A 16,949-nucleotide genomic window follows, 5' to 3' on the forward strand; every position below is an offset into this window, starting at 1 on the left:
TATGTTGTATAAAATGTCTACTAAATTATATTTACGTCCTTTCTGGCGTAACTCGACGATTTAACAAGGATACGTTTTCAAATTGCGAAAAAGGTGCACTTATTTGTACATTTTAGTACAAATATATCTTTAATTTTCGATCAATCGTAGACTATTCGCTTCCAATTGACAATGACAGGAAGCCAAACTACTTGAATTACGTAATAAATTGCTATGACATCATTGCGTGACCAAGAGACAGACAGACAGATACACACTGTGTCCTATAGTATTAGAATATTACCAATTTTTAATTCCGTTAAACTTGATATACTTGAATTGTCGTTGAAATGCTTGAGAGTCGTAATACAGAATATCTACTATTAATAGCCATATTGAAACAATTGAAAAAGACTACTTCTTTTCTATTGACAACTTTTAACGCGAAAGTTTGAATTAAAGGGCAATTCAGATTTATATCACTGAATATTATATTAATTATTCACAAATAAACGTTCACTGGGTTTACTTACCGGAACTTTGATGCAGTAATGAAAAAAAAAAAAGAACACAAAGTTCAGATAAAAACAATCAAAATTTTTGAATAGTTGCTACTAAAGGTTTGTTTGTGGCAAAGCTACTGCAGACTAGTTGCTGCCGTCCTTAATTTTTGAACTGCTGTCTACAGCTGTCTGCAGCACCCACCGCAAACTCTTGGGTTAGTCTTTATCAAAGAATAATGGGATTGACCGTCACATTACAAGGCTCCGACTGCTGAAAGAGCGAGCATTATTGAGGACGGTTTTCGATCCCGCGATCTGCAGTTTGCGAGCCGAATGTCATAACTACCAGACCATACTAGACAATCAATAATTTATTGCTAAACGCAAAACTACACAATGATTATCTGCGCTCTTCCCACCGCAGATATCGAGACCAGATTTTTAGCCTTATAAGCCTGTAGACGTACCAGTGAACCACCAGGGGAAGCGGCCAATAAAAGAATACAAATAAGACACTATTGTACAGTTGGAGATCTATGTCTAACAACTTCACTTATTGAAGTATACTTTTAAAAACGACACTAAAACCGATTACAAAATAGCTAATTACAGGATAGCTGGAGGCACCTGAAGGAAAAAATAAGCAAACTACAAATTATAAATTTTTCAGAAGTAGAGAATTATTAGGCTTCCATAAATAAATGACCAGACAAAATTTAAATAAAGAACTAAGTGAATTCCAAAAAGCACTGCTATTCGAAATATATCAATTCAATAAAACCACTGATAAGAAGCTTCATAAATGATTAAATGATGCAGTCAAATGACAGTTAAGTGCCATATACTGTAGTAGGCATTCTAATATTGTTTGGAAATGAGTGAAATTCCAGGTGTTGCTTGATTTAAAGAGGTGGTTTGGTTTAGGTACTGTTGGGTGTCCATCGTTAGTAATTAACCACAAGAGAGTCTAAACTAAATTGATTTAGTAAACTGAAATTTCTTGTTGAGATTTAATTAAAAATGGCGTATCCAAAAATGTATTTGTTTCGTAAAATATAGTTCTTTGACATTCTACATTTGTTCACTCCTGACAAACCCGTTTACGAACAACATCGTAAATTAAGTTTCCAGTGCATTTACAGAAATTACAACTATTCGTTTAACCATGACAAGCTATCTAAGTTTTCATCAGTGTGTTTTAATTTTATTTTTCTGAAAATATAGGATTGCATTTGTTAGAAGTCTGTATGACAATAGGGGTATGAATGAATCATTATGTAAAATTTCGTATTGGTTGCGCATGGTACTCTGTAAGCTTTCGTTACTATATAATTTCATACATGATGCTAGAAAAACACATTAGATTCAAGAAGTCTTGATAGAAATGAATAAAAACCCTAACCCTAAAACCCGAGTGCTTTTTATTCATTTCTATATAATTTCATACATGATGCTAGAAAAACACGTAGATTCAAGAAGTCTTGATAGAAATGAATAAAAACCCTATAACCCGAGTGCTTTTTATTCATTTCTATATAATTTCATACATGATGCTAGAAAAACACGTAGGTTCAAGAAGTCTTGATAGAAATGAATAAAAACCCTATAACCCGAGTGCTTTTTATTCATTTCTATATAATTTCATATATTTTATAATTGGTGATGTGTGATTTAGATACGTTTATCCATACTGGGCATGCGTACTCTATTATTGAACTGATATATGCTTTGTATATTTTAATTATATTCTCTGGTGAGGTTTTTTTTATCCTTGGCAATAAGAATTATAACATAACACGTTCTTTGCTAGATTTTTGTTTTAATGCTATTTACGTGTTGTTGCCACGTTAATTTTAAGTCTTAAATTAAACCTAGAAATTTTGCTCGTGTTGCCACGTGAAGGAGAGCAGTGCTAGGTAAAGTTGTGGTTTATTTTTTACTTGTTTTTACAGACTTTGTGAATAGTATTACTTGTGGTTTGTGTTGATTTAATTTTATTCTCCATTTGTTGCAAAATAGTTCTATTTCGTTTAAAAGTGGCTGTATGTTGTATGCTGCTGTTGTTGGATTTGGTGCACTTTTCCAGTTTGAGTTACTTAAAGGCACTGTGCTGATACACACGACGAACAATGTAGGACTAGTTACCCCTCCAAGTGGGACACCTACTTCCGGAGTGAAGTACTCCGAGTTGGTGTCTTCCTATGATCCAGGAAGTTTGACAACCAGCGAATGATTTCATTAGGAGTCCCATTTTGGACAGTGTAGGACTAGTTACCCCTCCCAGCGGGACACCTACTTCCGGAGTGAAGTACTACGAGTAGGTGTCTTCCTATGATCCAGGAAGTTTGACAACCAGCGAATGATTTCACTGGGGAGTCCCATTTTGGACAGTGTAGGACTAGTTACCCCTCCCAGCGAGACACCTACTTCCGGAGTGAAGTACTCCGAGTAGGTGTCTTCCTATGATCCAGGAAGTTTGACAACCAGCGAATGATTTCACTGGGGAATCCCATTTTGAACAATGGATATCTTAGGGTGTTATCCAGAACTCTGTCGAGAAAGCATGCTACATTGCAGTTTCTATTGTTAAAACTATTGATGAATCATTCAGTGAGCCTGATTAGATGGTCCGTTGTGTGTCTGGATTTACGGAATCCATTTTGGACCTTGGTTAATTTCTAAAAATGCCAATAGTCTGCTGTTTATAATTTATATAGTGATTTTTCTAAGAAGCTGACTAAACTTTTCGGATTACTTGCTGGTTTACACACTAACAACGCTAGAATCTGAGTTCGATTTCCCGCGATGAACAGGACGCATATAGCCCATTGTAGCTTTGTGCTAAACAACAACAGCAACCAATCTTAAGTCACATTTGAAAATTTCTGATCATTTCATTCCATTCTGTAGCAGCTAGTTTAGACGTGACTGATCCAAGATTTTTAGTGTTCCTAGAAATAGGACGAAGTGTACTGGGCCACATAACGGACTAAGAAATTCTAGGATGAAGATTACATTTGTGCTTCATTTAATTAGCGGATTTTGCCTATGTCTCCCCCCCCCCCTCGGTGTCCTAAAGATACATTCCAAGTTTAATATTTAAACCGATCAAAAACTCTACTCGTGACAGGTTGGCACAGAGGCAAAAAATAACTGCTGAGTTATATGGTGATATGGGGGTCAGATCGAACACCTGTCCCCATACGACACTCTCTTTGGGCCATAGGGGTGCTTACAAACTTTGATTACGATTGATCAAAAATTCTAGGGGTGAAAAACATAAGGGCCCCGGAGGGTGACATGGGGGGATAAATTTGTACACCGACCCCTGGGTCACTCCCAGAGGGTCATACTGGGTGTGACAACAGTCGATGCAGTGAGAGGCGGACATGCACACACAAACATTTTTGTCAAGTAATAGTCTAGATTAACGTAGTTTCTGAGTGAAATTAAAAATGAGTGAATAATAGAGTGTAAACCACATTATGTCAGCTAAATTCTAACGCAGTCGAGGCCTTAACCCCAATAAACAGGACAATTCAGGCCGGTTGAGATACGACGGATATCGTAGTAACTGAAACGCTATTTATATTATCAAACCATTTAACAACGAATGTGTTCTGGTGTGAACTGGACTAAGTTGCTGAACTGTAACTTTTCATAATTTTTTATTCTATTTATGTCTTTTTTATTTTCACTGAAATCTAATAGAAACGGATTTATTTGAGTTTTACCATTCTATAGCACAACCTACAATAGGTAACTGATGTGAGCTGATGTTCTAGTTCCATGACCTATAGTAGGTAACTATTAAGAGCTTATGCTCTTGCTTCAAGACCTACAGCAGGTAACTTATAAGAGCTGATGTTCTTGTTCCGAGACCTACAGCAGGTAACTAATGAAAGTCGATGTTTTCGTTCCAAGACCTACTGCAGGTAACTAATGAGAGCTGATGTTCTAGTTCCGAGACCTATATCAGGTAACTTATTAGAGATGATGTTTTTGTTTCAAGACCTACAGCAGGTGACTAATGAGAGCTGATGTTCTTGTTCCGAGACCTACAGCAGGTAACTTATTAGAGATGATGTTTTTGTTCAAGACCTACAGCAGGTAACTTATTAGAGATGATGTTTTTGTTTCAAGACCTACAGCAGGTAACTTATAAGAGCTGATGTTTTCGTTCCAAGACCTACTGCAGGTAACTAATAAGAGCTGATGTTCTAGTTCCGAGACCTATAGCAGGTAACGTATTAGAGATGATGTTTTTGTTTCAAGACCTACAGCAGGTAACTTATTAGAGATGATGTTTTTGTTTCAAGACCTACAGCAGGTAACTAATGAAAGTCGATGTTTTCGTTCCAAGACCTACTGCAGGTAACTAATAAGAGCTGATGTTCTAGTTCCGAGACCTATAGCAGGTAACGTATTAGAGATGATGTTTTTGTTTCAAGACCTACAGCAGGTAACTTATTAGAGATGATGTTTTTGTTTCAAGACCTACAGCAGGTAACTAATGAAAGTCGATGTTTTCGTTCCAAGACCTACTGCAGGTAACTAATGAGAGCTGATGTTCTAGTTCCAAGACCTACAGATAGAGTTTAACTCTGAAATAACACAGATGGAAATTTTAGAAACCTATTTCGAAGTTCTCTTTCCCAGCTACGATCGATAAGTTAGCTAGACATTTTAGGTACAAAAAAGTTTATCCGCACTCATAAGTACAGAGTGTACAGTTTGTCATGGTTTTTTTAATATCTGTAATCTCAGTAAGGGTGGTAGTTGGATTATCTTTTATAGTTGATTACCACACGATATTTTTGTACACAGTATACTCCTTAGGTACATATATATATTGAATGTTTTCATCTGTATAAGTCTAAACTAGATGAAATTCTTTAAAGCTTTGAATATATGTAACAGACGTAAGTAACTGTAAGACTATACATAAGACCAGTATATTTTAATGTGTAATAGATGTAAGTTACTGTAAAACTATACATAAAACCGGTACATTTTAATGTGTAATAGATGTAAGTTACTCTAAGACTGTACATAAAACCAGTACAATTTACAGTATTGTAAGACTTCGAAGAACATCAATGAATGTAAATTACTATATGAAGTTTAATGCACTAAAATATCTGTAAAACTATCTGATTGTAGTAAAGGTAAAATTATTTGTAAATTTGTGTAACCAAATTAAAGCTGAGTACTGTATATACAGTTGTACTTAAGCCTAGTAAATGCAAGGTACTGTGGGGCTATGTTTGATAAGAGTAATATACCCTAAAGCTCTGTATAATCTCCGTAGAATTAATGCATGTAAAACTATGTATATGAGCAGTGGACGTATATAGGGTGATATAAGACTTTTTACAATAAAAATAATAGAGGTTAGGCACTTGACGGTTTTGATATTCGAAATGAGGTAAAGTACAAAACATCAGTAGAAAAAAGGTTCTGCAAGACACCGTATAACAGCACTAGATATAATATAGGACGTGTATCGTCACTACAGTGGTTAGAAAAGTCCAGCAACTGAGAACTCTTTCGTTAGGAGATAAAGCAATGTAAAAAAACAACAACAAAAAACAAACAAAAACATTTTGGAAAGCACTGCACTCAAATATTTGAGTCTTTTATACATTTCTTATAGTTAGTAGAAGTGGAGTATTATTAAGGTATTGTGTAATGTTAGCAAAAATAAGGTTCTGTAAATCTAAGTATTATAGTAATGAAGATAGGACACCGTATAATAGTAGTAAGACTTTTATAAAACACTTATAGACGTAAGGCACAATAATGCTTCGTTCAACAATATTGTAAGGTAATGTAAGGCACAATAACGCTATGTTCAACAATATTGTAAGGTAATGTAAGACACAATAACGTTATGTTCAACAATATTGTAAGGTAATGTAAGGCACAATAACGCTATGTTCAACAATATTGTAAGGTAATGTAAGGCAAAATAACGTTATGTTCAACAACATTGTAAGGTAATGTAAGGCACAATAACGCTATGTTCAACAATATTGTAAGGTAATGTAAGACACAATAACGTTATGTTCAACAATATTGTAAGGTAATGTAAGGCACAATAACGTTATGTTCAACAATATTGTAAGGTAATGTAAGGCACAATAACGTTATGTTCAACAATATTGTAAGGTAATGTAAGGCACAATAACGCTATGTTCAACAATATTGTAAGGTAATGTAAGGCACCTTACATCACTATAGATGAAGTAAGGTTATGTAATACTAGTAGAACAAGGATAATATAAGAATCTAAAACATTTTATCAATAATTAAATCAAAAAATAGTTTTAAGATTTGTTTGAACTTACTTGTTAACTGCCTAAGATAGCAACAAGTTTATCAGCTACTCCTATAAAATACATGGGTTTTTTAAAGATAAAGTACGGTTAATGTGTATTTAACTCATTTTTAATATCTTAACTCGAATGATCTTATACTTTTATGTATGCTTACAGGTTATTCATATTTTAGGGTTTTGCGAATCTATTTCCATTTTCAACGTTAGTGTTGATTTTTTCTTTGATTTTACACACTTAAAACAAATAGCAATTATATTTATTAATGCGTCTATCCATACAAATAATAACATAAAATTTCTTTGGTCTGATGTTGGAACAATAAGCTATAGAGAGACAAATTACCCTTGTTTCACTGGTATCAAATGGCTAGACGTATTAATGCGTCTATCCATATAAATAATAACATAAATTTTCTTTGGTTTGATTCTACAAACAAAGCTGCAATGTTGGAACAATAAGTTATAGAGAGACAAATTACACTTGTTTCTCTGGTATCAAATGGCTAGACGTATTAATGCGTCTATCCATATAAATAATAACATAAATTTTCTTTGGTTTGGTTCTACAAACAAAGCTGCGATGTTGGAACAACAAGCTATAGAGAGACAAATTACCCTTGTTTCTCTGGTGTCAGATGACTTGACTGTTAGGACTAGAAACAAATGTAAACGTAAGTACTTGTTTGTTCAGTGTATTGATAGAAGTGTAATGCCACAATTTGTATAATCATTTCCAATTTTTAGACGTTACGAATACTTTCAAACGTACATTAATTTATTACGAAAAGTAATAAATAGAAAATAAGTTTTACATATGCTTAGTTATTGAAAAGAATATTTTAGACACTTTTTTAATGTTGAAAATTAAATGTGTTATTGTCATGTTAGTGTTTTGCATAAAATCGCTCTGAAAGCGGAACAAAATATTTTAAACTGAGTCTTTAACAGACGCATGAAAATTATATGTGGCATATATATATTTTCTCTTTTAGGAAATAAAAGCTTAAAATAAACTTAATTTGTTGAATTTCTTTCTATTTTGAGGCTAAATATTTTATATTTTTATATTTGCCTCTAGCGTAGTTGGTGCCAATATTATATATTTATATAAGTACGAAATCCATAGACAAATCATTAAGAGTTGTTGTTGATTTTCTGTGCAAAGCTACACATCAGCTATCTGGACTCTGTCCATCGCGGGAAGCCGAACCACGGATTCAAGTCTGTAAACTTACCGTTGACCCTCAGGGTGGGTCTCATTAAGTGAAATTATTTTTTTGACAAACCTTAAAAACACATTCAAAGATGTCGTATTACATGACGCAAAATGACGTTTAGCTAAAAAATTTACAGTATTTTGGGTACTGAACTAACTATTAAATTTATTACTAAGATAAAAAAATAAACAAACGTTTTAAAGGTGCAACATAATGGAAACAGTTTTGTTTTAACAAAGGTGTTATATATAATTAGCTGAATGATGTTTAGTTTGTGGTATTCTTAAAAACAAAGTCATGATTCTGTTTCATTGGAAATTAGTTTGGATCCAAATGATTGATGAAACACACTTTTAACTTGAAAATACTTCCTAAAATACTTTCGTTATCCGAAGACATAACAACTATTGTTAAAACAATTTGTTTTTACAAAAAACGCCTTTCATCACGAATGAATACTAATAATATAATTCACACACACAGAAATATTTATATACATATTTTAAATATATATATATTATTTTTTATTAACATTGCAACCATACACAAGGATATAATATATTTCTACCAGTAATACCGGTGTTATAAATGTTAAATAATAATAACATAAATCAAATAAAATGAATAAAAAATATCATACATTGACAATAAGTATGATTATCACAGTTAATCAAAGTGAACATTGTTGTAGAAGGTCGTTGGTTGACCTCCAAGTTTAAAACTAAATACAATAATTATAGTCTTCAGTGTGCAGTCACACATAAACTTACATTTTGTTGGAATATATGAGAAAATAAAACATATAGATTTATAATATCTTAGCAAATCGCATAATTCTTCATCATTTACTTATACGACAACTTGGATCAATTAAACTAATTTATTCATAATGATGAACAGTTGACATAATTTTACACAAATTAAATATTATTTTCTCTGTTTTATATGAAACTTAAAGTAATGCTCACGTATTTGTTGATTTTCTATCGAAAAAAGATAAACTAGAGAACAAGTTTAAAACACACGAAGTTTTATCTTGAATTTATTCAGTATTTTTGGATTTTATTTGAAGAGTTAAAAATTTTACACTTTCTGACAACAAGACTGAGGTTTAAAGAAATGTACTCACTATTGGTAGAAAAAATAAAATAAAACACAACTACAACAACAAACGTCCATATCAAGAAATCAAATCTTGTCACCAAATAAGCAGGTCTTTAGAGAATTTAATGGAAGGTATTATGTGGCCAGAACAAAATGTCATTGAGAAGCAAATCTATATATATTCAGAAGAAATCATATCACTTTTAATAGACAACATATTGTTCATGACACATTCTAGATATGAAAAACTTGGAATACGAAAAATATGATTTTCTGTTTTTTTACAGATAAATTAGAAATGTCATGCAGTCCTAAAAGAAAAATAACGTGTTTCATTTACGTTTCAATAAATTTACTTTGTTTTTTTTAAAATCAGCATGTACGTGAAATTCATTTTAATGTCGACCGAAAGTTACTTTTATGAGTTAAAAAAATCTAAGCTAATTTCCTTTCTCTGGTGTTCACATTTTAATAATATTTTCTCAACGAAATTTAAAGTTTGTGAATGTCAATCAACTGTATTGACAATGTTATTTATTTATTAAATCCACTAGGAGTACAATCATGATATATCAAGTTATTTTTAACACACACACACACACACACACACATATACATATATATATGAAATAATGTTTCCTGGTATGATAAAGCAGTCTAAAAACGAAAGAAACGTTTATTAGACGCATTTTATCAAGTACAAAATGTATACATTTCTTATTTTATAACATGTTTTTGGTTATAAAACTTCCTAAGTTCTTTAAAAGACGTTTAAGTGTATTATCACAATAGTGGATCTTTAGCTGCTTGATCATCACACTACTTAACCCTGAAACACTTATCCAAACCCTCACTGGAACTAGAATCCTCCTCTCCAGTGGCCACGAAGATCTAAGATCCATTAGAATATCTCTTCTAAAACTCCAGTGATTTCCAGCTCCACTAAGCTCTGGAGCCAATCTAGAGTCTAGTTGAAGAGTGGAGAGCTGTTTGTGAATTTCTTCCATTTCATCCTTGTTTAGCTTCAAGTGGTAGCCAGTGTGGGCTTCGTTTAACTCGCGCAGATCTGGAAGCTTCAAAAACAGCTTAGGGTAAAGGACAGTCGTGTGGTCAGGCCCATAGCGCCACAGCATATAGTTCTTTAATAAAATATAATATTTCTCCTGTTGTTCTGTGACTAGGTCTACATTCTCCAGGTTAGAGCGATCTGGAGACAGAAGAACTGTTACAAGAAGTAACATTATCGTTGGTTCATCAGGACTCAGCTCTTTAATTCCTTCATTAAATCTCATGTGTTTCTCAAATAGTGTGGGTGAGACTAGCTTCATGATGTCTTCAGCTTTCAACGTGGGCGCGTCTCTGTATAACACTTTCTTACGATCTGGCCAACAGCCACGCTTGTTATCAAACACATAGGCGCCACGAAGAAAACACATCTCCATTACGCCACTCCGCAGCAGTACTTCCTGGTCTCTTTGTGGAATGTAGGAGAAACATTCAAGACTTTGCGCGAAATGAGAAAACTGTTTTATCACAGTGAAAAACATGTCAAGAATTTCTGTTCGACTTCTCTCACGTGTCTGAAGCGTCAGTTTATTAGTAAACGTAATAGTTTGATAACTAATTTCGTAAGAATTAATTATAGTTTCTATATTTTGCACATCATCTTCAGTTAGGTATTTTCCCAATTCGCTAATATCTGGATCATGACCGCACACATTCATTTTCTGTCGGGGTTTCGCAGACTGAGATATACCTTGTTGCTGTTTTCTCTCCATTCGACTACGTAACAAATTCTGTCTTTCCTCCTCCGTCATCACCCACCCTTTCTCCATACCGATTGACAAGCATTTCTGAAAGCGACAGTACTGGCAACATTTGCGGGAAGTAATATTAATTTCACATTTTTTTCCGTATGGACAGTGAAAGTTCCTGTACCCTTCGTTCTGGACGGAGCGTCGGAAAAAGGCCTTACAGCTATCACAGGAAATACCACCGAAATGATAACTTTTGGCCCGGTCCCCGCAAACGCCACATGCTTTCTGTTGTCTCTTGAACAAACGATTTCTATGTTCCACGGGTAGCCTAATGCTGCTGCTACCATTTGGAGACAGGCTCATTCCTGCAAGAGAAGAGATCCTAAAATCAAGCACAAAGCTCGTTATTGTTGCTCTAAGACAACTGGAACAACAAAAGTATTAACACGGAATTATTAAGCTAGAAATATCTAATATCTTTGTTACTCACTTTAGTACTTAATGTTTTGAAATACTATTCAATTTGAAATCAGAGTAAATTACTTTTCACCAATATGCAAGCAAAAATAATAATAATAATTGAAATGGACGCTGTAGAAGAATAAGATAAAGATAAAAGTTTTATATACTATAATTATTCAATTTTCTTCTCAAATATACTTATTATGTAAAAATTTTATGGTAGTTTCTTATTTCAAAATCCAATGAATATTCCATGTGCTACAATTTTTAAATGGACAACTTGGTTTCCGAAGCGAAGAGCCCAAAACTAATGACTTACACAAATTGAAGCAAAAGTAAGCAAGCAGAATAAAACAAAGATACTAAGAGCCAATGAGTCCGTAATTGATTTATTTAAAGCCATAGGGGTAATTTACAATCAATTTTGACCGAATTTAACTTTAGAAAATGGGGTTTTTTACTCAGGATATGAAAGTGCCGGATGTTTATGATAAATATTCATTTCAATAGAACTTATTTATTTTAAACATATCTAGGCTTCCTTTCGTTCCAGATATATTCAAAGTTATTGTCTCGAAAGTGGAATGTTCTCGAAAACATAGAAAGTTTCTATGGTCCTTTGGTAAGTTAATGTTAATGTGATTAATAACTATGATTAAATGCGTAAATACAGCAAAAACCCAGGAAAAACAACAACGATATTTAAGAGTATTTTGAAATACGTGTGTGTACGTCAGTGTCAACTTCTGCTAGCTGTGAAAATTTTTAAAACTGGCTGTAACAATACAATTTTGCTGAATCTCGTAATATTTGTTCAAAGTAATCTTATCCCTTATCTTGTTTGATTTCCCTCTATACTGAATGTTAGAAGTCAATGGAACTACAATGGTAAAACTTTAATAACTGTCCATAAACCGAGTTGACGAAAAAAAAATTATTTGGTTCAAGAGTCCTGTAAAAAAATTAATGGAGAACTCAAACTTGTGACGCTCGATAACCAATAACTTTATTAAACATCTGTTCAGCAATTATAATTACGAGTTCGAACTCTACTTAATTTTGAAACATTAAAGAATAGTGTATCGCCATTAAATATTTATATATACATATGTTTATAAGTACGTCTTATCTCTTCGGTAATGGTTTGTATAACTCTGTAATAGTGTTCCACGATTAGCAAATATAAACATATGTTAACCACGTCTGATAAAATATTTTTCTGATAATTGTTAGTGTTTTGAATATAGTTATTCCTACTTAAAATTGATTGGCTAATGTCAGAATGTGTTGTAATAGTGTGAGTATTTTTTCTGATGAAAGTTTTATGACAATTTTGTTATTTTTATAGCTAATTTCCTGATAACGAAACTGATAGGCTAGAAATCTCTTTAATCACGATACAGGAACGAAAGGACTTTAATATACCGTGCGTGTAGTTGTTTTAAGAATTTCTAATTACCTTCATGTACACGTTATTAGTGAACAGTCTTGAATGGTATCTTTTGACGTCTTAAAAATATTGTTACACCTCCGTTCGTTAATTTTCCGTAAAAATTCTTTCCGAAAAAACTTTACCGATACAAGTCCTGTCTTAAATAAAACTGGTTTATTCATTCTGATTACAACTTTGCGATACACTTAATTTCCACAGTCGCGCTATAACAAACGCTATAATTCACAACGAACGTCTCGCGTGCTCAACAATACTTCTCTCTCTGTCCGCAGTTCAATTACACATTGTTGCCGTCAGTTCTTACCGGTTTAAATATACAAGATTACCGCATATCTAGTAGGTTCTCGATATTTCAGGAAGGGACGTGAACGTTCGAGAAGTGCATGACGTGTTACTAGCGTCACGTGACCTCCGCTGTTGTAACAATATAAATGCAAACCAACAAGAAAATTACTTTTAGTAAATTTCGTCCCAATTAAATACATACCCTTAATGTCTTAGAGCTTTGGCTGTTTTAATATCCAAGCATCATGTCTGACTGTCCTATTATGCCCTACCGAAAACAAAGAGAAAGCTCCTATTTAATCTTGCCTAGATTTAACCCTATGAGCAATGATCTATAACAACCGATACATTTAGAGATAGGCAAATGATTGATGATTTTAAGTCACTAAGTCAAGTTTCCTTCTTTGGATGAGCTACGTGCTCAGCATGATCCAAAATTGCATTTTATTTTCAATAAGGGTTAACTTTACCAATATGTACAAAAATGACATTAACTTTTAACTTTATTGCATGCTGCATAACTTATTGAGATCTTTCTAAATACGGTAATACAATGAAGACGTTAGTTTGGTTTCTTGTATTCTCATAACATTGTAAACACAAGTAATAAATTTCTAAGTAGTGCTACTTTTGATCAGTTTATAGGAACTTAAGCATAACAAAGCATAGCTCACGCTTCGTTTTACCCTCAATGATATGTATGACACTAAACATAGTCCAAAATATCTACTTAGTAACAAAAAATTCCAAATGAAACTTGACACTAGAGTGCTTATAATGCTAAACTGTATGAATACAAGAAAATTGAGTTTAAATTCGTCGGATTTACTATACATTCTTCAATATCAATGCATGCAACTTTAAAAAAACGTCCTAATGTTAGGCAGTAACGTTCTCTAAGACGTTAAAAGCTCAATACTTCAGTAATTTTATAGCAAAGAAAACCAACGTCTGAGTTTGCATCACAATGGCTCATGTTAGCATGAAACGAAATGTCTGTAGTTACAAAATTTAGTTTTTAGCAAAGTGCATTTTCAATCTAACACTCTAGTTAAGCGCCAACTTAGGACAGAACTGACTATCTGTACTGTGCCCATCGTAGGTATCGAACTCTGATTAATGTTTTAAGCCCGAAAACTTACCCTTGAGCCACAAAGGTTCAAATAATTATCAAATTGATGTAGGATGACGATGTTATTCACTTTGTATTTGAAAACAACTCCCCGAACACTTTTGATATAAATATGACCTATATTTTATAAAACAAATTAGCGTATAGCCCATCAGAAATAACGGGGCAAGTACTACCACCCCCATCTCTACCCCATAGTATACCATCTAACCTCACATTTCATAGGTAACTGAAATAAAGCGAAATAAAGCTTGACCAACAAAGAGGCAGAAAAATGCAGTTGAGGCAGCCAAACGTCGGTAAATCTCTTTGTGAGCCAATGAAAATTAATATCATTCACGAAATGAATTCGTGGCGTATTCGTAAAATAATTATTGGTAAAAATCAGTTAGATTAACAATTTATAATATATAAAAAAGCCAGTGCGTTTTGGTAACACTAGGTTCCAACAATGGCTTTTATGTCATGTTGCTCAGCAACAAAAGTATAACCTAATTTTGTACAAAATGAAATGTATAGGCAACAAAACTGGAAAAATATTTGTTGATTTCTTAATTTAGAGTATCCATTGATTTAAGAGGTTTATTGTTTGTTTTATTAAAAACGTTGGTGATATAACAGAAAACAGCTTAATTCAGAAATTATTAACTTTAAAATTTAATCGATATTTTTACTTTCATGGTAAAAATTTACGGCACTTGGCTCTAGGCTAGGTGATCCCACATGTCTTTACTTCAGACTTGTTACACTAACACCCACTACACCGTGCACCCCCATCATTAAAATCGTAATGGGCAGACAGTAATCGAACTATTCTATTTGGAAAAATGCATTTTGGTTTTATGACTCCCCCTGTTTCGAGAAATCAAGCATGACGTGACGTGACACACACTGAATTTTATATAGGTTATATATTTGATAGAAAGTCTATGCCTATCAAAAACAGATAATAAATAACATTTTCCAACGGAAATGCTCTTTCTTTTATTTATAATACCAGCACCTCTCTCTCGGTTTCACGGAAATAAGCCATGTCATGCTTTCGTTGTTAGTTCCTAGTTAGAAGACAAGAACTTATCCCAAGATAATAGTTAGTCTTACTTAGACGACAGTAATCTATTACAGAAATGCGGCTTAATGCTTTCACTGCTGGTTCTGTAAATGTACGGATTTACAATGCACAAATCCGGAGTTCGATTCTCCGCGGTGGACATAGTAGATTGTTCAATGTGACTTTGCTCTAAAACAAACAAATTCTCACTTAGAACACAATAATCTGTTACAGAAATACGGCTTATTGCTTTGACAGCTGGTTCTTACTTAGACGGCAAGAATCTATAACTCAGGGAATGCTACTTAGAATGAAGACGATAATACATAAATGAAACATATCTTGTAATGTTAGGACTATGATAATCCAATAATTATTGAAGAGATTTATTTGAATACCACTAAAATCATTAATATTTTATTCACAAAGTTCCTAGATTTAGATCTTTCGCAAAGGATGTTTAGTTGACAGGCCAATGAAAATTTATAAATTACAGAGATGTCATTTATGTGTTAAAGCAAAGTAAAGGTTCCTATATTCGATGACGAGGAACCCACTTTGAGACTAATAATGGCTGGAGACGGCTTAAATGGGTAATGAAGAAAAACTTTAATATAAGTTTAACATGACAGCAAATGTTCCTATATTTGTGAGTGTGGTTTTCGTCATGTATTCTTCAACTTAATAATGTATCAATCTTATTAAAGCTCTATTCAGCTCAAATTGTCATCAAATCTAAATTATTGATACCAACAACTTAGAGAATGACTAGTTAAATAAACCTGTTATTTCACTGAAACATTTGAGATTTTTCATTTTTTACAGGTTTCTAATGTTCGTTAATGTGATTTTCAAGTGTTTACCAATCTCACCTGTGTAGTTAAAGTGAACTAATATTTGGCAGAAGTAGTTACAGTTTTCAAAAACAGTGTGATTTGGTTTGAATTTCGCAAAAAGCTACACGAGGGTTATCTGCGCTAGCCGTCTCAATTTAGCAGTGAAAGACTAGAAGGAAGGCAGCTAGTCATCACCAACCACCACCTACTCTTGGGCTATTATTTTACCAACGAATAGTGGGATTCACTGTCATATTATAACGCTCCCACGGCCAAAAGAGCGATAATGTTTGGCGGGACGGGGATTCGAACCCGCGAACCTCAGATTGAGAGTCAAGGGCTCTAACCATCTAGCCATGCCGGGCCAAAACCAGTGTGAGAGTGGCTCATTCCGTACAGTTTTACCAACATATAATCAACTTTCAACTAGCTCAATAGCTAGAGGATTTGTAGTAAATATCACAAACTAGCCCAATTATAGGAAACAAGTGTCCTTTTGTAGAAAAATAAATAAATAAATCGTAAGCTCTCTGTGAGCACGAAAAAATCAAGAAAGTGGTTCTAATATGTCTGTAGACAAGTAGAATAATACTAGGTATAAGATGAGAATCTACCACGAACATATAACTTGTTATGTGAGGCATTATCTTCTTATTTAAAAATGCGAAAATATTTTCCATAAATGATGCACATTTGCGTGAAGTTTATGTCAGAGCAGCTGACTTTCGTCTGAAACAGGTGAAATCACTTACTGTAATTGAATACATTTTCAACGTACGATAGGTAGCGTTATTTTCATTTTTGGATAGTTTGTTTGAAGTTAAGCACAA

General features: G+C 33.4%; 1 protein-coding gene across 1 annotated transcript in view; it reads right to left on the reverse strand.

Moving 5' to 3' along the window:
• Positions 1 to 9,865: 9,865 nt before the first annotated feature.
• Positions 9,866 to 16,949, reverse strand: part of LOC106465460 (vitamin D3 receptor-like) — an 8,762-nt gene continuing 1,678 nt past the window's right edge. The window contains exon 2 of the mRNA XM_013925689.2: positions 9,866 to 11,265. Coding sequence (XP_013781143.2) covers positions 9,866 to 11,265 — 1,400 coding nt within the window. The remainder of the gene's footprint in view (positions 11,266 to 16,949) is intronic.

This window comes from Limulus polyphemus, unplaced genomic scaffold, assembly GCF_000517525.1.
Source record: "Limulus polyphemus unplaced genomic scaffold, Limulus_polyphemus-2.1.2 Scaffold1952, whole genome shotgun sequence".
Taxonomy (NCBI): domain Eukaryota; kingdom Metazoa; phylum Arthropoda; class Merostomata; order Xiphosura; family Limulidae; genus Limulus; species Limulus polyphemus.